The following is a 21,095-nucleotide window of genomic DNA, read 5'->3' on the forward strand; positions in this document are numbered from 1 at the left end:
GAATCGCTCAGTGGTCCAGTTGTATTTTCTTTTATGTTGACAGTCCGCCACTGAAGTCCTAGTTGTTCAGCTGCCGGGAATGATAAAAAGAACAAATTTTTCCTCCTTAGGCTTTTAATGAACCACATGATTAATGTTATTTCAAAGCATGAAATGGTTCATGTAGCTATTCTGCCAAATTTTATAGAAGACGTCTGGCGGGAGCCTGGGATGAAAGTGTTAAAGCATGTTCCGCACGTTCAGACAGGCCCATTAGTGGAGTTATGTAACTATACACCCACGGCTAAGACATTTTGCTTGCACTCGCAGTGCAGATTGTCCTCGCAACATATTCAAGCGGCATCAGCTCTGATAAGCCATTGGGTTAACCATGAAAAAGTTGGTTTAAAAGTTATATGTTTGCAGAATACCATGTGCCACGAGCTTTGGAACCCTAGTGTGCGCATTGGCACGACTTCATGTCTCCAGTGCTCATTCATGCTTGCTGAACTCTGCTCGGATGCTTTAGCTTGCCTCTGCAGGATTGCCGTGTGGGTCTCCTTGCATGACACGATCTGGGTTGACAGCGCATTTCTCCCCTCTGCTGTTGCACCTCCGACTGTAAGAGAACAGCAGCATTCTGTCGCATATTTAAGATGAACGAATGCTAGTGTACGCTCAGGCTGGGCCAGGGGTGCCTTTACAGGGGTGCATGACCAGAACATGGGTACACGTTCTCCACAGTAAAGCCCATCGTACCTTTGTCTGGAATCAAGGAAGGGCTGTAACTTTTCGGCTAACTGCGAGCCTCCAGATGTGGAGACAGTGGTGGTTACTAGAAAGCAGCTGTGGACAGCAAAGCCAGCCTTTGCGAGAGAGAGAGAGAGTGCGTCTCTCACCTCTTCCTCTTCTCCTCCTCTGGCAGAGGTGTGCCAACTGTGACCGGGAAGCATTGCTCGAGTGCACGGGGTGTCACCGGGTCAGCTACTGTGGCGCATTCTGCCAGCGCAAGGACTGGAACACCCACCAGGAGAGCTGCTGTGAGGAGGAACCCGAGGGAGACAAGTGACCTGGGTGGTCGAGACGAAAGCTGGGCGACCACTGAGGAAAGGACCGGTCCCTCAGTGCACGGTGGACGACTGCAGCGAGTGGTGCCTAAAGGAGTGGCGTTTGCTCTGCTCGGAACAGAAGTGACTGTCAAGCAATTAGTGTTTTTAATCGGACTGCCCGAAGCGCATAACTGATGTCAAGTGCTACCTAGTGGCACTGACCATCCACTGTGTAGGAAGCATTCAGCATCAACCAGCTTCGACTGTGCTGTTTGTGGCATGGCCGGCACAAGGCAGTGCAAGAGACTCTCAACACTCTGCCATTGAGCATAACTTGTGGAAGAGGGCAGTTGGCATCGCATACTGAGTACTCTCTTGGAGTGCAGTAGGTTTGGATGAGAATTGAGAGGGCCACGGACAATTGACAGGGTTGACAGAACGGTGTACACCATCCTGTGAACCTGTCGCTTCTCTGTGTCCATGTTGTGTTTGTCATGTATCTCACAGGATGGACCACTTTGTCCTGTGAACCTGTCTGTGTTGTGTTTATTGGCAAGATTTGGTGCAAAACGTTCATCAGCTCAAACTTGGCATTTTTCTTAGAATTGGGAAAGAAAGAAAGCCACTTGTTCTGCACAGCTTTGCGTTAATCAAAAAAGGTTCCTTCCTGAACTCAGTGTGGCACTACAAAAAAAGAGTGCTTTGTGTACTCTCTTTTGATATCCACAAATTTTCTGACTTTGAGGTGTCATCATGTCATGAACTATATATAGTGCTGAACAACCACACCATTAGGGAGAAAGGTCTTCAAAGTGTGAGAGCATTTATTACATTCGTGTGCCATAGCTGCTGCCACATCTGCTGTAATGTAATTATTCTGTTTCAGTTTGATCCCACGTTTGTTTTTGCCACTTTTCATCGTTGGCCGAAGCGATGCCATGACCCTTGTTTCTTGTTTGTTGTTATGGTTACGTTTGCGTTGTGTTATCGCTTCAGCCAGTGATGAAAAGCGAGAACAACAACTATGGAATCAAATCAAAACAGAATCATTACACTATACCAGCCATGGGTGACAACTCATGCCCAAGTTGATGTCAAAGTTATGCTCAGGCAAATTTGGCAATACTCTTGGCAAGAGATGGTAAATACAGCCCTCTTCCATAGCTTTCATGTATGTGTGTTTGTGAAAACTTTCTTGCATTTTATATAAGGTCATTCTTGCATTTCATGAATTTTAGGCTTGTGGATAACTGCAGTGTTTGTCATATGTACTTCCATTGTCATACATCAAATTTAGATGCTCAAGAATACAGATTTCTTGAAAAAAAAAAACTAATAACACTGCATCCCAGCTATAGCAGTTTTAGTTTTTTTGAAGGGGGAGGGGGGGGGGGGCGGCATCCTTCCAAGTTTTTAAGTGTAGATTTTCAGTTCTGTGTCACTGCTGTGATTTTCCGAGCCAGCAGTGCTAGAACTGAACACAGGTTTACACTGTTGTGATAGTGGAGATGCGATTTTGCTCTGCAAGCTAGCCCATTCATTTTTCCAACTTTCACCGTGTCATGAAGCTGTGTTTGCAGTGTGAAAAGGTCTGCTCCTTCACATTGTTTGTGTTTGACTTGGTGAAATAAGTGTGGTATTCATGCGTCATGTGTTACCACGTGTGCCAGTTTCCAGGACGCTTTATGCAGGGTGTAACACTAAATTACAGCATCAAAGTTCGCACTGTGCCTATGACAGCTTTGTACGCACTGCCTTGTGTGTGGGTAATAATAATCTTTTGGCTTTTTTTCTTTGTTCTGCCACAGGCATGTCACAAAATTTTGTTGGTGATTACGCATGAACTTCAGCTGTGTTAGTTATAGGAAGTCATTGAAGCCATGGGCAGCTCCTACATGAAATGAAACAGTTTTCCTCTGGGCGCATAATAATCTGAAGACCTTTTCGACTTCAGTGCAGAAGTAATGACAGCATTTGTTCTTGTCCCGAATCACTAGTTTTTTTATGCTTGTGACCAATTGCAGAAGTAGGTCAAAATTTTGGTATGGGCTAGTCGGTGGCTCATCTTAAAGGGACACTGAGGAGAAATTGAAGTTGGCTTGTATCGACAGAATACCAGCTCCTGATTACAAAAACGCCACTCATACTGACAACAAAGCTCTTGTAACGTAGAAAAGAGCAAGAACCAAAATACAGGTATCGCCGCCACGGGCCAAACTCGCAAGTACAAGCGTGATGACGTCATAGGACAAAGCAGTGTTGCTAGAACCAATAGTTCTAGCACACTAGGACACAAGAAGCCACAAATCACTGAGGCGCAGCCAATGCATGCGCAAATCTCCTTGACGTCGCCAGAGGGCGCCACGTGCTTGGCAGCTACGCGCGTGCCTGCAGCATCGGGACCAATCAGCGCCTTGTCACCGGTGGTAGGCGGGCTCCCGGCATTCCGCTAACAGTAACAAGGTACACGGTATGCTAAAGGTGTCTATTTGCGAGAACTTCGTGGACGACTTTGAGAACGGGATCCATCGTAACGCTGGCAAAACGCCGGTGCAGACGTAAGCAAAGCGACTGTAGCGATGGCCGCAATAGCCGATAGACGCCTTCAACACGCGGCCGACGGTAGCTTTGTTTTCGGCTGCTGCTAGGCCGCTCTGCTGGCCGCCAGAAATCACGGAGTCTGCGTTACGTCATGTGCACGTCATGTTTCACGTCACTTAGTCCTGTGTCGTCATAAGAGAATCCCAAGTTTGAATCAGAGCAGCGGGAAAAACTTTTTCAACTTCGAATCCATATTTCTTAGCAATAAATGCATCTTTCGCTGCCGGCCAAGTGGCAACAAAGCCATGAAACGCCGAACTATCGGATTTTGCTATAAAAAAATATTAATATGTGATGCCGAGACAGCAAAGACGAAGTCGTGATGAAAGAAGCAGGCGGAGGAAGACGAGGAAGTGGGATAAAAGAAAGGCTAGGCATTCGAGCGGACGCTCAGCTCAGCGCGTCTCAGTGTTGGTCATTACAATGGCGCAGTCGACCAACGTCGGGCCCGACCCGGACCTCCACGACCCGTCGCTCCTCCTTCGAAGCGGCCGGGCAGTCCCACGGCCGGCTCCCTCGGCGCCTGGAACCCCTCTTCCGCCCGAGAACGGCGTCCATGCCTCCTCGGCGGATTCGGCCTTGGCCCTTCTTCCCGAAGCCCTCTCCATCATCCGGGAGTTATCTGCTTCTTTGACTGCAGCGCTTGGCCGCGCATCACTGTCCTCTGGATACCCAGTAACCCCGGTACAAATTCCGGAGTACCGTGGATTTTCTGACGACGCTGAAGCGTGGATTCAAGTGGTCGACGCTGCTGCCCGGCGATCCGCCTGGTCTCCAGCCACCACGCTCGCCGTCGCGGAAGACCATCTCCGCGGTGCCGCCCGCGCCTGGCACCAGTACGAAGGCCGCCGCTACACCACTTGGCCGGCCTGGACCTCTGCCCTTCTTGCTGCGTTTCCACCCCTGGCCAGTGCGCACGACGCCAAACTCACGACGATGAGAGCATGGCGCCAGGCTCCAGATGAAGACGTCGCCCTTTACAATCATGATAAGGTACGTCTTCTTCAGGCCTGCAGGGGCCGCACGTGGCCGCAGCAGGCGTTGGGCTCTGAGGCGCCCATTGCCGCGGTGGAAGCATCGGAGCTCCTGCAGGTCGGCTCCAACACAATCGTCAGTCCGCCACCGCATTCACCGCAGCCGACGAGCGGATACGCGTCCCCCGTGGTGCACCGCTCTCAGATGACCGCCTCGCTCACCGAGGTGTCGGCAGTTCCCGGCCAAAATGCAACCAGCGCTCCTCCCAATTCCATCGGGAGCGCGGGCTCCGTCTCAGCAGTGCCACCGTCCCCGCTGATGTCTCGGGAACCGTCTCATGGACCGATGAGGCATCCCAACATTCCGGCATCGACACATGATGGACACCGCTTCGGTCGGCCCGCGGCGCAGCCGCCTCCTGCAGGCAGTGCTGGGTTGATGCCACCTTCGCCACGGCACCCGTGCTTCGCCAGCTCGGTGACGGCGGCTCCGGGCTCAGTGGCTAACAGCAGCGTCATCGGATGCTCAAGTCCGAACAGTAATAGCCTGGGTAGCATGCCGCCTGGACTGCGGTCGCCTGGGTTGCCGCCTCAACGGATGACGGCCACTCCAGGACAACCGCGTCCCCTGCTGCCGGGACGTCAGTTTCATGAGCCAATTTTCCCAGACAACAAAATCCGGCGTCAGCCTGTTTCCAGCGTGGACTTCCGCGAAGAGGACCGCATCGACGAGGGTTACGAGGCCCTCAGCGGAAAGCGGACCCCTCCAGTGCCACCTGCTCGGCAGCCAGCAACTTCCGGGTCCCGCTCCGGACGCAGGCTACCAGTAGGCCGTTCGCGGCTGCCGCCTTCTCCGGGTTCCAGGGTCGGCAGCGGGCCATCAGTATCGCGCCTCCTAATGTTCCACATCGAACGAGAATTGGATGCTCCCACGTCCCCTCCCGTTAGAGAGAGGCTGCATCAGGGCAGGCAGCTTGATGAGAATCGAGAAGATAGTCCACCACCGGCGTCGCCCTTGATGCGTCGACGCAGCTTCGAACACACCACCTTGCATGACGACCTCGCAGGGACACGGTCGAGAGCCTGCAACTGTCCGGGTACTCTCCTGGTCTGCCGCGGCCCTCCACGCCGATCCACCAGCGGACGACTTCGCGGCGCCTATGTCAGGGATGCCGACGATGATATGGACGGCCTGTTCATGATCAGAAAGGCCAAGAGGAAAAGAAGGAAGAGAAGGAAGAAGAGAAAGAAGAAGAAAAGAAAGTGGAGGAGAAAAGAACCAGATAAGAAGGGTGAGGAAGTTCCGCCTCCAGCCAGGCCTGCTCCCCTGCTCCTCCCCCTACTTCGACGCCTGTGGACGGGCCTCTAAAACTCAAGCTTCCCGTCGTGTTTGTCTTCGGCGGCCCCGGCTGCGGCAAGGGTACCCAATGCGAGTAGATAGCGGCCAACTACGGCTTCACGCACATCTCTTCCGGTGACCTGCAGCGGGCGGAGGTGCAGTCCGGCAGCGACCTGGGCAAGGAGATGAACGAGATCATGACGAAGGGTGAGCTCGTCCCACTGGTCACGGTCTTGCAGCTGCTGAAAGGAGCAATGAGGAAGAGCGTGGCGACAGCCAAAGGTTCCTGATTGACGGTTACCCCAGGAACACCGAGCAGGGTGACCGCTTCGAGGCTGAGGTGTGCAAGTGCACCAACCTGCTCTACGTCGAAGTGAAGGACGAGACCATGAAGGAGCGGCTGCTGAAGCGGGGCGAGACGAGTGGCCGCGTGTACAACGAGGTCTGGGTGCGACGCGGCCTACAATCAACAGGGCGTCCGCAGTCGTGGCCGAGTGTGATGCCGAGACAGCAAAGACGAAGTCGTGATGAAAGAAGCAGGCGGAGGAAGACGAGGAAGTGGGATAAAAGAAAGGCTCGGCATTCGAGCGGACGCTCAGCTCAGCGCGTCTCAGTGTTGGTCATTACAATAGTGCTCTCCTCACTGTCCCTTTAAGAAAAGTATAATATGCAGCACAAAAAAGAGGGACAGCAGAGAAGACACCAGAGAAGTCCTGTTGTTTGTGTCTTCTCTGCTGTCCCTCTTTGTCCTTGCGCTGTGTATTACTTTCCTTGCAGAAGTAGAATACAATGTTAACACATCTTTGTAGTACCATGTTTGTTTAACAGTGTTTCTTGCCATGTTGATTTAGAATGCAGAGCCAGCCCTAAAAATGCTTAGCTAAATGTGTAGGTAGGTCACTCGCAGAATTACCAGCAGAGAAAGCCAGGTTCTTGAATTTTCACTTGGTCTTATCAGTTGTAGCATAGCTGGCAGCATTCCGTGAATAAAAGTGCCCTCACCATGCATGGCACTTGAGACAAAATATTCTACACATTGCTGCTTCTCTGCAAGCATCAAGTAGGTAACCTTAGGCCGAACAGGTTTTTTTTCCTCCTAGCATTCAGGAAGACATGGGTGAGAGAAAAATTTACTCTAGGAATGTGAAGCTTGGCTGTAACCAAGTAGCCCAGCTCTGTGCAGTAATTATCTATTGGACTAGACTAACAGGCTCTCATACCTGCCCCAGGTGCACATCTTGTGTTCAGTGAAGCCTCCCTTCATGCGTTCCTCTCAAGGAAGGGCTATTTTGTAGCAGGAAAACATTTCTTCGCCGACGTCTGTGTTCACTTCAAGCGTAACATGCAGCAATGCATTTGCTTGCTTGTACATAGCTTCATGTATTTCGTTACGGGGTCCCTCCATCACAACGAATGTCCCAAGCATGGCTTTCATTCATCTCGGATCCACCTGAAAATTTCATTTCCTTTTGGCTTATGGAAGTTTTACTGTGCCACAATATTTTGGGGGAATAAAATTTTTGACCACATAAGCACATATCAGAATTAGTGGCTAATTGAAAAACAATACAACAAATGTCTCGCCTCACCACGCAATGTTTTTGCTGGAGAAAAAAACATACTTGTTTTGCCAGGAGGTGACTGAACAAGCGCTCAAAAAAACTTTTGTCCAGAAATATTTTAGCAAAAAATTATTGGTCTATCATCAGAAGAGCATGAATCTTGTTGGGCAAATCTAAAATGATCAAGTGCCGTACTTGGGACACTTGAGATTGAATTGCCCTACTGTACAAAATATTCATGTATTGATCTTATTTCTTTCGACTGTTACAAGTTTTTGTAGGATTTCATCAACAAGGTTTCAGTGTTTTTGTGAAGTTTCCTGTGTTCGATATTATATGCAGGTGCAGTGCAAAAAAAAAAACTCCCATTTTGTACTCAAATGGTAAGGCTGTGCCGGGAAGCCCAGCCCAGCAAAAATGAAGTTTATAGGAAACCAGAATATCCTGCATGAATTTTTGCATGCTCTCTCGCAGATATGATTTCGACTTCCTCGAGTCTCCCTCTATGGTAACATTCAAAGAAAACCTAGTTGCATTCCAACATATTCAATATGGTTGCTGTTACTAGCCTGACAGGATAACTCATATTCTTGAAAATAAACGCCTGGTGACTTTCTAAATGGACACATCACCTCTCCAGCAATGCAGACTTCAATGACACATAGGGTGGTACGCTGTAACTCTGAGTATTGGTGCAGGATGTTTGAATAAGCCTTGCGTTGTGGTCAGTTTAATAATTTAGAGTGTTGGAGTAGCCAGCTGCAGTGACCAACCATGGGTTGTGGGCTAGGTGTGCGTCATGGTCACTCCTTCATGGCACAGGGAAAACGTGCTACCGCTGCCAAAAAAATTGATTTCAACAAATGTGCCATATGCAGCTGTTGCTGTGAAGCCCAGTTCTGGGGGGGGAAAGCGAGACATGGGTGTAAATTATGTGGATGGTTACTTTCGCTCTGCAAGTGCATCCAACTTCTGTGATGTGTGCCACTTTGTTCCTTTTCTTTCTTCAACTCTTATGCACATTAAAGGACGCAGTGCCTTAAGAAATGTTTGAATAGGCCAAGAAAATTGCCAGACTTGTCATCCTCCCTTCGGGCAAAGATGTAAAAGTAGTGGCATTGCTAGAAGGTGCAGTAGGCCCGCCTGTGTGGATCACAGCCATTTTCCGCTGGATAAAAAGCAGTCAATGGTGACAACTTAATAAGCCTTAGGGGAAAAAATCCCCCATAGAGCTCTTGTCATGCATAGTGATGCTGCATTTAGGGAATTCTCCCTTGAAGGGTGGTGTCTGGTGAAAAGGGAGCTTTTATGGGTTGTTGGGCAATTTCGAGAACCGACATTGCTTCGCTTTTCCGATATAAACAGTTTTCAAGCTGCTGCAGGTAAAAAAATGGCCTGAAACAGATTTCTGGGTCTATTTGAGGGAATTTTCGTATTACAGCATGGAATAACACTTGTCACACAAAAAGGGTATCACTATTTCGCATGTCTAGTAATTCTAGGCCATTCCTGGGGGCACAGTAGTAGCCTGTAGGACCTACTTACTGTACAACATTTGTCACCAATTGGCAAACCTTGCAGGTGTGCAGTGCAAAATAGTGTTTGACAAAGTGAGTGCAATATGATGTAAGAGTAGCGTAAGGTTTGGGATAGCCTAGATTAGAGTGAGGGAAAGTTTTCAGGGGGGAAAGGTGAACTATTGAGCTGGAACAGAAGATGCGTCGTCGCCGTTTGTAATTCTGCAATTATTTTTGTTGCACTGACCTCTCCTGCTTGGGCGTGTTATGCCTGCAGTGTTTGAAAATAATCAGTTGAGGATGGCACGATGAAAACTGGGGCAGAAGTAGGACGAAAGGTGGACATGCATGATGCGCATTGTCGCACTGTCACAAGCAACGAAGGACGCGAGAGAGTGCACAGAGGTTTCATGCTGCACGCCTCAAGTAGAAGAGTGGAATTGACAAGATTTGTGAGCACAAAGGGCAGGAAACATCGGGTAATAGAGCAGAACACTGATTACATGGCCTTCAGGGGACCGCATGAAGCCGTCGTATAATACGTGTGTCATAAAATCGAAGATCTCACATAATGGACGGATTCGCATAATAAATGCACCCGCCACTCCGGCTGTTGAAGCGCTTAATTTTTTTTTCCCCATGCACTCGTTTTCGACTCTCAAACATTTGTATTGGGACCCAGCTCCTTGGAGGCATTTCGGCGTCGATGAGATGCGTGTGCGCTCCCGTGAATGCGTGGTGAGTGGAATCACATACGCTGCGAAATTGGTTCTTCGAAGACATTCTGCAATGTGTGGCAGTGCCATGCTGCTGTCACCCCACTGTGTCGGATACAGCTCAAGCTTGCAGTGAAGCTCTGACCCCATTCAGGACTGCCGAACAGAATTCCTCCTTGACGAAAGGTAGACCGTTATTAAAGCTTTTCTTGTTGCCTAAACAAGACTGTAATCACGAGACGAAATTATGTTGAATAATTTTGGTGCCTCTGGCTTGTTTCATGTTTTGATTGGTCAGCGGAGTAATACAGGGCGCCGCGGACCGTGGCCCATTTTCTTTCTTTCTTTTTTATTTGAGACAATTTACTACAAATTGGCTCAGGAGGCAATAGCAAAAGGCCCAGATGGGGCCTGACTAGGCTATGCCCCCCTGACAAATTATTACCATTGTTACCAATTGCCGTTTTTTTTTTTCGTTGCATCCTACTACAGGCATTCCACGATATAAGAAAAAAAAATAATGTCCGCCCAGAGCACAAAGGCAAGGCTAGTCGAGTGCGCCCACTTTCTGCGGCGGCAGCACCGTTCGTTCCGTGTTGCTAGGCCTGCACCACAATCATCGCAAAGGGCAGGACAGCAGAAAGGAAGACTAGCACGGGCACCAATCCTGTCCTTTAATTGCGCGAAAGGAGATGAAATAATAACTTGCTCGGCAGTTAACACCTTTGTCGGTGGGCATGGATCCGGCTAGCGTAGCTTAAAGATGGCCGCCAGTTCAGTACCAATGTTGCCAGACTGAGTGCGTCCGAAAGTGCAGACGAGTTTGACGACGTTGCTCTCAGGGTGTTGGCGGCGTCCATCCCTACTTCCTCCTCTCCACCTTCCTCCTCATATACCGTGTTGGAGACTACGTAATGGGCAACACCGAATGGGCGCGCCCGCTCTCTCCGTTCCCTTTCAGATATCGTGTTGTTCGCTACGTAATGGGCGCGCCCAACTCAAGGCCGTGTCCGGCTGGCGTTGCATAATTCTAGAACGCTTCCGACCGCCTTGGGAGCTCAGAATTTCGGCTCAACTGCTTTGCCACGACTGAAACACTGGCTAGTCGCGGCCAGTATAGTCGGCATGCACACGTGTCCGGCTGGCGTTGCATAATTCTAGAACGCTTCCGACCGCCTTGGGAGCTCAGAATTTCGGCTCAACTGCTTTGCCACGGCTGAAACACTGCCTAGTCGCGGCCAGTATAGTCGGCGTTGCATAATTCTAGAACGCTTCCGACCGCCTTGGGAGCTCGGAATTTCGGCTCAACTGCCCTGCTCTTTGTTCTCGCCCCCAGCACCTACGAAGCTCACTACCCTTTCGCCTTGCGAGTTTCCTGAAATACAGTGCCGAAAGTGAAGAACGCATTCTTTTTGTCAATGGCTGTAGTGCCGGAGCCCACATTTCGCTGGCGGGCCTGTCTAAACCAGCGCTGCGCGCCCGCCGGCGCTCAAAGCAGGCCCAGACTTTCTCGGACAAGTCGCGACATGCAGCGTGACTCATCCCGCCGCCGCGGCGCCGACACGGACCCTTCCTCCTCTCCTCCTCTCCGTCGGTGCGAACTCCTCCGACGCTCGCCGGCTCTCGACCATTGGTCTAATTTGAACGGTGGCCAGTGATTGGAGGATTTGAACGGCTGGCTGCCGTAACCGTTACCAGCGGCTATAAAAACGGAGCCGCGCTCAAAAGAGTATCTGATCTCGCTTCGGCGAGCGCGGCTTCGGCCGCTTATCTGATTTTTTTCAGCAGCGTCCGCTCCGGCGGACGCAGTTGTTGCTGCGACGCGCGTCTTTTCTTGCCTTTTTCTCTTTCCTCTGATCTCTTACCTCTCCTCTATCTGCACGTTGGCAGCGGTGGTGGCTTGGCTAGAGCCAGTAGCAGGCCCGTGCAATTTCCTTTTCATCCTTCTCTCAGTCACAACAACAACAACCCGAGCAGCAGACGGGCAGCAGAAGAGCCATCACGCCGGAGCTACGCTCGCCGCCGGGGCCGCCCTTCTTCTGTGTGCCTGCCCGTGGTGCTCTTGACCCTTGTATCATGTAAAAGCCCTTGTACATACTGTACATAAACGTCCTTTTACTCACCGTCGCCTCGACCGTTTCCTGGCTCGGACTCCCAGTCCCAACAGTGGTAGCAGCGGTGGGATGCCCCAGTCCCAACAGTGGTGTTAGCGGTGGGATGCCAAAACCCCAACAGTGGATGGCAGCTGCGGGATCGACCGGCGTCAGCTACCTCGGCGCGGTGAGTGCCTGATGTTTTCCCCTCAATTCGCCAGACTGCTCTAGCACACGTGATTGTAGTTTAGAGTAGGGCTGTGTGTTGCACTGGAGAGAGCTTTGCTGTTTCGAGCCAAGTCTGAGCGCTTTGAAACGAAAGCTGGTGCAGAGGGAGTAAACGAGGCGTTGTTGGAAAGAATTACTTGCGCGTGTCACACTAGTAGCGCTATAGTAGTGAACGGCAAGGGAATTCTAAGAAAAGGGCAAACTACAAGAGGCTATTGTGCGCGATGGAGAACTTCAAAGTGAAGGAACTCATCGAAATTTGTGAAGAGTTGGGCATTGATATGGGCCCCGCAAAACAAAAGCATGCGATTCTTGAGATCATGCGGAAAGAGGATGTAACGGCTGAGGAAGCCAATGAGGCCTGTGAAGAGATCACAGAACGCCGTGAGCGCGAGGAGGCAGAAAAACAAAAGCAGCTTCAGAATAAACGACGTGCTCGCGCTAAGAAACTGATGGACCTGGAGTTTGAAGCACACGAGATCTTTTATGAGAGAGATAGAACATTGTTCGCTCTGCGTAAGACCAACGGTCATCAGCTGAGAGACAGGCCGCAGCCCTTGGTGATCGCCGAAGATATGGCGAAATATTTGGCGGAGTTCGAGCGCGTCTGCGAGAGAAAGCGCGTTGAGCGGAATGGTTGGGCACAGAAGTTGGTAGCCCTGCTTTCCAGCGAAGCGTATGACGTTGTCAAGCGCCTGTTGGACGGCGGCTTGGCGGACTACGATGAGCTGAAAAGCTTCTTACTGGCGAGATATAACGTGTCACCGCTGGACCTTCGCCAAAGATACCTGCGAGAGAATAGCACCCCATCGTTTAACGATTTTCCCTACCAGTTTAAAGCCGACATTTTAGAGTGGCTCGAAAATGCTGAAGGGTCGGAAGATCGTGACACAGAGGTAGAGTGCGTCGCTGTAGAGCAGCCCTGCCAGTGCGGCACAGAGGAAGGTAGTCCGTACGTGGCAGATGTAGCTGCTGCTGTAACAGTGGGAATTGGCCCGCATTCGCCAACTGAGAAAGCCTCTATACCATCGGATAAGGTAGTCACAGCATCGGACGATGCACTTACAGAGGTCTCGCCCATTGAAATTGTGGCGGAGTTACCGGAAAGCGAATCTCCTAGCGTGTCGAAAGCAGGAGAAGTTGCCGAACAGGGCAGAGAAGACGTCCGTCTGAACATTAATGAAAACGCTTGCGCCGACGCAAGCGAAGTAGATGAGGACGGCACACCGTGTTGTGCAGCGCGTTCGGCAGAGATGCAGAAACCCGAAACTTACGATCAACGGAAGCAGCCCAAGCAACCACCGATATCCTTCGGACGGCCGACAGAGGTCTATTTCGGATGTTCTGTACGTCCGCTGAACATCCGCAAACAGCCGGTAGACGTCCGTCGGCCGTCCGAAAGGTGGCCAAAGGTATACGGTTCGCCCGACGACGGACGTCCAGTTGAGTACGTCCATTGGCGGATCTTTCTCGAATATTCGCATATATGGTGCATGCGTGCTTTTTTCACTCCGCGCAATGCAATAAAACCAAAAACAATTTGACGCATAGCACGCATATTTTATTGTGGTTGATGATACATCAGCAGAGCAATGGGTTACATTCGGAAAATTTCTTAAAAGTGACTCTTCAAATGTGGCAAGCTTGGGACACACATCCGTAATCTTCCCACCCACAGGATTTCTGAAATAAAAAAGAACGCGGCAAACATCAGTCATGTGAAGCAAATGGCACAATGCAGTAGCCCAAGTAAAAACATTGGAACCAATTAATAGAAGTGTTTAATGCTGCAAGCATAACAGACAATGCACTTTAACAAAGACCTCAATAAATATAAGGCAATAACAGCTCTCACTTTTCCACACCATATTTGACAATGTATCTGTTTATGTATTTTCATGGGCCTTAGGGCACTAACCTGCGCAGCACTGTACGCGACTGTGCACAGAAAGCCGCAAAGCTCCCGTTGCGAACCACTGCGACCTCACGTGCTTCCTATGGTCTGCCTTTCGCGCGAGTGAACATAGCGATGCCTTAAAAATTAACAAGATGCGAAAACACTCCGTCCCGCAACTTTGAAGAGGAGTGGGAATTAGTCGCGCGAGTTGAGGGCTCCCGCAGCTGTGTGATGTAGGCTCCCGAAAGTGTGAGAACAGCACACACTTGGGGAAGCCATCTCCTCGCGCTTACTGCTCCCACTGTCCTGTGAACGAATGTTATATCAGCATGCTGCATTGTCCTAGAAGCAAAGTTCCAAGAAGTGTACTGGATACATACCTTCGTAGGCAATCACATGTGCACTAAGCCTTCTTTACACCAAGGTCGACGCAGTACGGGATTCCGGTGTTCCAGAAGAGCTTCAGGCGCTTCCCGTACCTTTCGAATTGCTTAAGTTACATACAACTTTCGTCCACAGACCGAACAAAGCCACATTTTATAATAACAGAGCTATAAAGATCTGCGCGACAACACTACGCGACATATCAACAACAGCGCTACGGAGCCGTACTGATGGATTGGATTGGTCTGACCGCGAACTGACGTCTATGATGATGGTGATAGCAGAATGCGCGGGAGTTTTGATGCTTACGAATGGTTTCAATGGCAAGTTTAGCTAGCAAAACAGTGGACATGTCGCGCAACTCCTCTAATTTGGATAAATTTTAAAATATAAAACTACTCATTGAGTTCTTGCAAAATTCTGCAACTTCTGCTTCTCCACTTAGATAAATTTAGCTTGTTGGGGGCTCTTGCACTGCAGGTAGGAGTGGAATCGTACCAATTTACAGAGGTCTTCGCGTCAAACCCTACAACTGATGCAAATAAAACAGTATACATACACGAAAGACTCAAATTTTCTGTTAAATAAAAAACGTCCATACTCATGGCCTGGGAAAATACTCGACCTTACATCCTTCGGACGTCCACCTCGTCTCTCATGCGGATATACAAAAGTGGACACTGTCCGTACGTCCGGCGGATGTACGAATACGGATATCCGAAATCGGATTGTGTTCGTACGTCCGATGGACGTCCGATCTCGGCAAAGGACGTTCGGATCTAGCTCGTACGTCCGACGGATATCTGTGGTTGCCTGGGAGGCGCATGGTGAATTTGCGGACGCTGAGTTGTGCGTTAGTGTCTCTGGCGAGGAATGCGAAACGAGTCCCGTGCTTTCGCACTGCTCTGAGCTTTGCGACATTCCAGAAAGCAGCTGCAGTAGCGGGAACATCGCGACTGAGTGCAGAGCCGACCCTCATCCGCAATCGGCTGAAACCCGTCAGGAGCACGACGCGAGCTGCGTGTCAGCACTATGGTCAGTAGAAAACACTGGTTTGTCCGCGCCTGTAGAAGCTAAGGTGCTGGACGACAGTGGAGTACAGAACCTCCCAGACGACATGGGAGCTGCAGACGTCGTTCCATCCAAGAAAGATGAGGACGAATCTGCACTCGTAGAGGCTGACGAGGAAGAACGCAGTTTGGAGGACGCTAGTACAGGCGCTAAAGACAGTCCTGATCTAGGTAGCACATGTGAATCGGCTGACAATCAGAGCGGTATTGTCAGACAGCAGGAACCTAGGCTACGGAAGCAGCATGTGCTTTCGAAGAACCAGCTAGTGAAACAGTATTGTCATCGAAAAATGAAAGGAAAGCTCACGATAGAAAGCTGCAACCGGAAGGAAAGGCACCGCCAGTTCAGGAATGCGAGCTATCGCCACAAGGTGATAGCGAAACAAGAGAAACAGTGCTGCCGTCGAAAGGAGAGGAAAGGCAAACTCAAGAGAGAGAGCTGTCACCGAAAGACGATGGAAGGCAGGCAAAAGAAAGAGTGGTGCCGCCGAAAGATGAAAGGCAGGCATAAGAAAGACAGGCGCCGCCGAAAAGAGAGAAAGGGCAAACGCGCGAAAACGGGTTTCCACCATCGGAAGCGCCAGCGTCGCCGGCAAAATGACTTCAGTAAAGTCAGTCACGTTGTCAGCCCTGAAACTAGCGTCAGAACCAGAGCTAAAGAAATGTGCGAGGCATTACTATCGCGCAAAGCGAAGCGCATAAGTGTGTCGGGGCACATAGGTCTGGGCAGTAGAATAAACTGCAAAAAGAAATCGTGCAAACATTCGCACGGAAAAGTGCACCAAGGCACCAAACCGAGATTCAAGAGAGCGCTGCCCGGGAGGCGAAAAATTAAGGAGCGGGACAAGTGTGAATCTTGCCGCCAGCACAGAAAGAGCGAGACGCGCAAAGGCACGTGCTCTCATGCGGGCTCTCGCTTTCCGCTGCATTCGCTGGAGAAACCGCGCTCCCATAGAAAGCGGCACGCGCGCGGAAGGAAAGCGCGTGTACGCCTCAAAGAGCGAAAGATTGTACGAGGCCGCAGTGACAGGGGCAAGAAAATTGCCAAGAAGAAACCGTCTAAGCGCTCAGCCAAGCACAGTTATCGCGATAGAAAGCCGCGGTTCGAAATGACGCCACTTAGTAGGCGTAAAATCAAAAGGCCGTGTAGAGGCGAACTACACACCGAGCGGAAAGGCAAACGGATGCGCGAGAAAGTCAAGACTCGTGCAAGATCTGACTTGCCCCCACGAACAGAGAGAAAGAAAGAACGGTCCCATCGGAAGCGTTGCGCACCCGCTATGGGACGTCGCGACTAGCGCGCGAAGCGCAAAGAAAGGGACAAGTTGCCAGTCTATGAAAGCGAATCGCTCTCGTACTGTAGCTCCCGTAGAAACTAGAAAAGCGCGTATACCGCGAAAGATGCAGAGACATTAGCTACCACGATAGTAGAGAGAGAAAGAAAAGCGCGTCTACTGCGAAAGAGGCAGAGACCTTAGCTACCACGGTAGTAGAGAGAGAGAGAGAAAAGCGCAGCACAGCGAAAGAGGCAGAGTCACTAGTTTCCGCTGTAGCGGGTGTCGTTTACCGTCCGTTAGAAGCGAGGAAAACGCGAACGTAGACGCACTAAGCAGTGTGTTCTAAGCAAGGCTGGCTTCGCCTCCACGTGACCTACATTTTGTCTCTTCGCGAACAGCTGTTAAGTTCGCTCGTAGATCGGGGAAAAATTGATATCCTCATTTGTGGCCTCAGCTGAGTGTTCTTCTGGCCGAGTGATCTCAAGAGAGCGAATTTGCTTTGCATTCATTTCATTCCGAGTATTTCATGTGTTTGACACTTTGAGTTTATTGCTTTGGAGTTCTCGTCTCCCACATGTGTCTCCTGTAGAAGAAGGAACAAAAAGGGGACTGAACTAATGCTAGCGGAGTTTTTATGACCTTTAAGTCTGGCGTTTTGACGGGTGACGGAGGGCACTTGCTCGTGTTGGGTGTTGCCTGTTGTCGGTCGGTTCTTGGCAACATGCAGAACGATCAACGGCCGATGCTGAGAAGCAAGCTCTTCCGAAGGACCGAGCGAGGCTGATCCAGTCACCTGGGCGACAAAGCTGCGGAGTAGTGATCGTGTCCTGGCGAGCGGGACCCGTTCTCGGAAAGGAGCCTGGAGCTACCTGCGGCTGAACACCGAACGAGAACTTGGAGGAGCCTGGCGTACGAGCGCGCCCCGCATCCGAGCCACGCGGAAGTAGCTCGTCTTCGTGGCGCATTGTCTGGCGGCGGTGGTGCTGTAGTGCCGGAGCCCACATTTCGCTGGCGGGCCTGTCTAAACCAGCGCTGCGCGCCCGCCGGCGCTCAAAGCAGGCCCAGACTTTCTCGGACAAGTCGCGACATGCAGCGTGACTCATCCCGCCGCCGCGGCGCCGACACGGACCCTTCCTCCTCTCCGTCGGTGCGAACTCCTCCGACGCTCGCCGGCTCTCGACCATTGGTCTAATTTGAACGGTGGCCAGTGATTGGAGGATTTGAACGGCTGGCTTCCGTAACCGTTACCAGCGGCTATAAAAACGGAGCCGCGCTGAACCCGAGCAGCAGACGGGCAGCAGAAGAGCCATCACGCCGGAGCTACGCTCGCCGCCGGGGCCGCCCTTCTTCTGTGTGCCTGCCCGTGGTGCTCTTGACCCTTGTATCATGTAAAAGCCCTTGTACATACTGTACATAAACGTCCTTTTACTCACCGTCGCCTCGACCGTTTCCTGGCTCGGACTCCCAGTCCCAACAGTGGTAGCAGCGGTGGGATGCCCCTGTCCCAACAGTGGTGGCAGCGGTGGGATGCCCCAGTCCCAACATGACGCGCGCTGAACACGCCTGCATGCGTGGTCTGTGTTGCTCATTCCACATATGCAAGCCAACTATACTGACCGCGAATAGGCAGTGTTTCTGTCGTGGCAGAGCAGTTGAGCCGAAAATCTGAGCTCCCAAGGCGGTCGGAAGCGTTCTAGAATTATGAAACGCCAGCCGGACACGTGTGCATGCCGACTATACTGGCCGCGACTAGGCAGTGCTTCAGTCGTGGCAAAGCAGTTGAGCCGAAATTCTGAGCTCCCAAGGCGGTCGGAAGCGTTCTAGAATTATGCAACGCCAGCCGGACACGGCCGTGAGTCGGGCGCGCCCATTACGTAGCGAACAACACGATATCTCAAAGGGGACGGAGAGAGCAAGGGCGCCCAACCAACTGGCCCAACGGGGTATCCGAAAGGGAACGGAGAGAGCGGGCGCGCCCATTACGTAGTCTCCAACACGGTATATGAGGAGGAAGGTGGAGAGGAGGAAGTAGGGGTGTGGACGCCGCGCGGTCGCTGAGAGCAACACTGTGGTCGTCAAACTCGTCGGCACTTTCGGACGCACGCAGTCTGGCAACATTGGTACTAAACTGGCGGCCATCTTTAAGTTACGCTAGCCGGATCCATGCCGTACTGGGCACTGAACCCACAGGGGAAGATGCCTCGAAATTAGCGCACTGTTTGCCATAAAAGTTATAACCTCGTTGCCAGTTACCGCCAACACAATAACAAATAGTTGATTTGCCTTACACCTTCGTCAGCGGAGCAGGTAAAAAGCGGGCCAGGCGAGAGCGCCCTCGCGATGGCCGCGGGTCGCACGCGCGGGGGTCAAGCCGCCGGCAAAACCACCATTGCAGGCAGTCGCATGGCGGCCGCGTATCGATGCGAGGCGAAACGCAAAAGGGGCCCGTGTGCTGGGCGATGGCAGTGCACGTGCAAGGCCCCCGGTGGGCGAAGTTGTTCCGGAGCTCTCCACTACGTTTACTGACGGCGCATGACTGACGGGGACAGAGCGATCATGCGGTCTGTTTACGCTTCGCGTGCTTGCTGACAGGCGGCGCAACCGCCCATATGCAATGCGCCACACCAGGCCACACGCACCACTACAGCAGTGAGCACCGGCCCAACTAGACGAATTTCTTCGGACGTTTTCAAATTTTCAACATTTCGCTGGGTTTATGGGCTCCACAGCAGATATGCGCATTCAAATACGGGTCGAGTGAAGGTTTTCCGGAATAAAGGAGTTGAGGGTGCCATTAGAACGACATTAAAGTGAATGGCGATTGGATCAGGGACTTGACGCATAAAATGCACGAATAGCAACTAACTTGTAAGCGCCACCACTGCTGCGATAACCTCTAAGCAATTAAGCATTTCGCCGAGCTACCTTTTCGGCCGTTGCCCCAGCATTCTGCTCTCACGAAGATCGCGGGTGGCGCCGACGTCAAGCGAGCGGCGGCGGCTGTTGGGGAGTGATCTATCTGCGTAGTCGGATGACGCTCTTCCTGACGCGAGGAAAAGAATAAAAATCGCTCACAATAGAGCGACGCCGTGCAGGGCGCATTGTGTCGTTCGCTCGGGGAATTCTCCATCGGTGGTGTGCCTGTGTTCTACCGCGGCCGGGATGCGCAATGTTTGGCGCACTACCGCGGCGGCTTCTGACGGTGACCTAAGATTGTGGACAAGCGGCGCAACATGAAAGCTATCTGCCTACTTAGCAAGTGTTGTGGCCAAAACGCGGCACAGTGGGATCGTGTGTCGGTAAGCCAGCGTTTCACTATAGCGATTACCCAGCGTAGCTAAGCACTTCCTTGGACGTCAGCAGGACGTCCAGAGGAGTTTTAATCTCTGCGGCAGGTATCCCCTCAGGATCGGACATACAGTTTTCTTTCGTTGGGTAGGTAAATTATTATGGTTGCATCCAGTGTGCTAAGACTGCCAATTAGGACAGCTTGGTGGTTAATAGTGGCACCACATGCACAGATAAAAGCATGTAAGAACTGATAAAAGGATGTTCTAAATAACGCACGCAGTCACTACAGCTATAACGCACGGTAGTCGAATAGATACAGCGTAAGCTTGAACACCAATATGAATGCTATACTTGTGGCCCTTCGTTTTCGGGTTAAACCCAATTTCAACCCCGAAAATGCCCCTTCTAGAGTACAGACCAGGGCAAGGGTTTGAGGGACTACGTATTATGTGAGAGAGCACACAGAACGTACATTTTCCTGAACAAAGCTGGAGACACCACAGGAAAATTATTGAGTACTCGTGCTCGTTAGACGAGTGTTTGTTCAACTGGTGATCTTGAACCTCTCTTAACGCTTGGTATTCATGACGTGACTTAATGAGGATGATTTTCTAAAAGTAACTTTTAGAAGCGAAACGCCAAAATACGGGTATCGACCATATTCGGTAACGTATGTATCATGCGCTATCCACGCAGTTGGATTCCCACTCTTGATCTTGTAGAGGGAAATTTAGTTAATGATGATTGTTGTAGGATTCTTGACGTCTTGCAGATTCGTTTTGCTCAATCACATTGCAAGAGGACACTTTAGGAGAGGTTAACTTTTTATAACAATTAAAAGCACAAAGGAAGATACAAGCAAGGAGAGAACATATTTACACTTGACTGGCTCGCAGTTCTAGGTGACGAAACCAGCCCTCGGTCCTGCCGAAGCAGCTGGTTTTAAAACCAATGTCCCCGCCCTCGGTGGGAGAATAACCAATCAAGTACTATACAAACATCCACCCAATAACTTACTGGGGAAAGGAAAATACCACCAATCAGCAATTGGGGAAAGAATAACACAACCAATGAATGATTGGGGAAAGAAGGTAACTCAACGCGACACTGTACACATA

At 51.0% G+C, this 21,095-nt stretch overlaps 2 protein-coding genes, 2 long non-coding RNA genes and 1 pseudogene across 5 annotated transcripts in view; 3 read left to right on the forward strand and 2 right to left on the reverse strand.

Annotated features, from left to right (window-relative positions):
* Nucleotides 1-2,392, forward strand: part of LOC149331060 (deformed epidermal autoregulatory factor 1 homolog) — an 18,738-nt gene extending 16,346 nt beyond the window's left edge. The window contains exon 9 of one of the 2 annotated variants that reach the window (XR_016285767.1): nt 905-1,044. Coding sequence is in view for 1 of the 2 variants with exons in the window: in XM_089561772.1 (XP_089417898.1) it covers nt 905-1,048 (144 nt within the window). In the remaining variant the exon portion in view is untranslated. Of the gene's footprint in view, nt 1-904 lie in introns of both variants that reach the window. The other variant, XM_089561772.1, reaches the window with a different exon arrangement.
* The window catches only part of LOC149331061 (uncharacterized), a 25,543-nt gene extending 5,844 nt beyond the window's left edge, over nt 1-19,699 (reverse strand). Inside the window, exons 1-2 of the long non-coding RNA XR_016285768.1 lie at nt 19,612-19,699; nt 879-1,017 (exon numbers count right to left, since the gene is read on the reverse strand). This is a non-coding gene — a long non-coding RNA (uncharacterized LOC149331061). The remainder of the gene's footprint in view (nt 1-878; nt 1,018-19,611) is intronic.
* On the forward strand, nt 3,913-6,636 carry LOC149331062 (uncharacterized; annotated as a pseudogene).
* Nucleotides 13,598-15,227, reverse strand: LOC149331063 (uncharacterized). Its single transcript, XR_016285541.1, has 2 exons — nt 14,336-15,227; nt 13,598-13,741 (listed from the first exon to the last, which is right to left on the reverse strand). It is a non-coding gene; the product is annotated as an uncharacterized LOC149331063 (long non-coding RNA).
* Nucleotides 19,334-21,095, forward strand: part of insc (spindle orientation adaptor protein inscuteable) — a 69,808-nt gene continuing 68,046 nt past the window's right edge. The window contains exon 1 of the mRNA XM_089561770.1: nt 19,334-19,985. Within this exon, the coding sequence (XP_089417896.1) occupies nt 19,920-19,985 (66 nt within the window). The 5' untranslated portion in view covers nt 19,334-19,919. The remainder of the gene's footprint in view (nt 19,986-21,095) is intronic.

This window comes from Amblyomma mixtum, chromosome 9 (assembly GCF_055824585.1).
Source record: "Amblyomma mixtum isolate Tamu chromosome 9, ASM5582458v1, whole genome shotgun sequence".
In the NCBI taxonomy this organism is placed as follows: Eukaryota; Metazoa; Arthropoda; class Arachnida; order Ixodida; family Ixodidae; genus Amblyomma; species Amblyomma mixtum.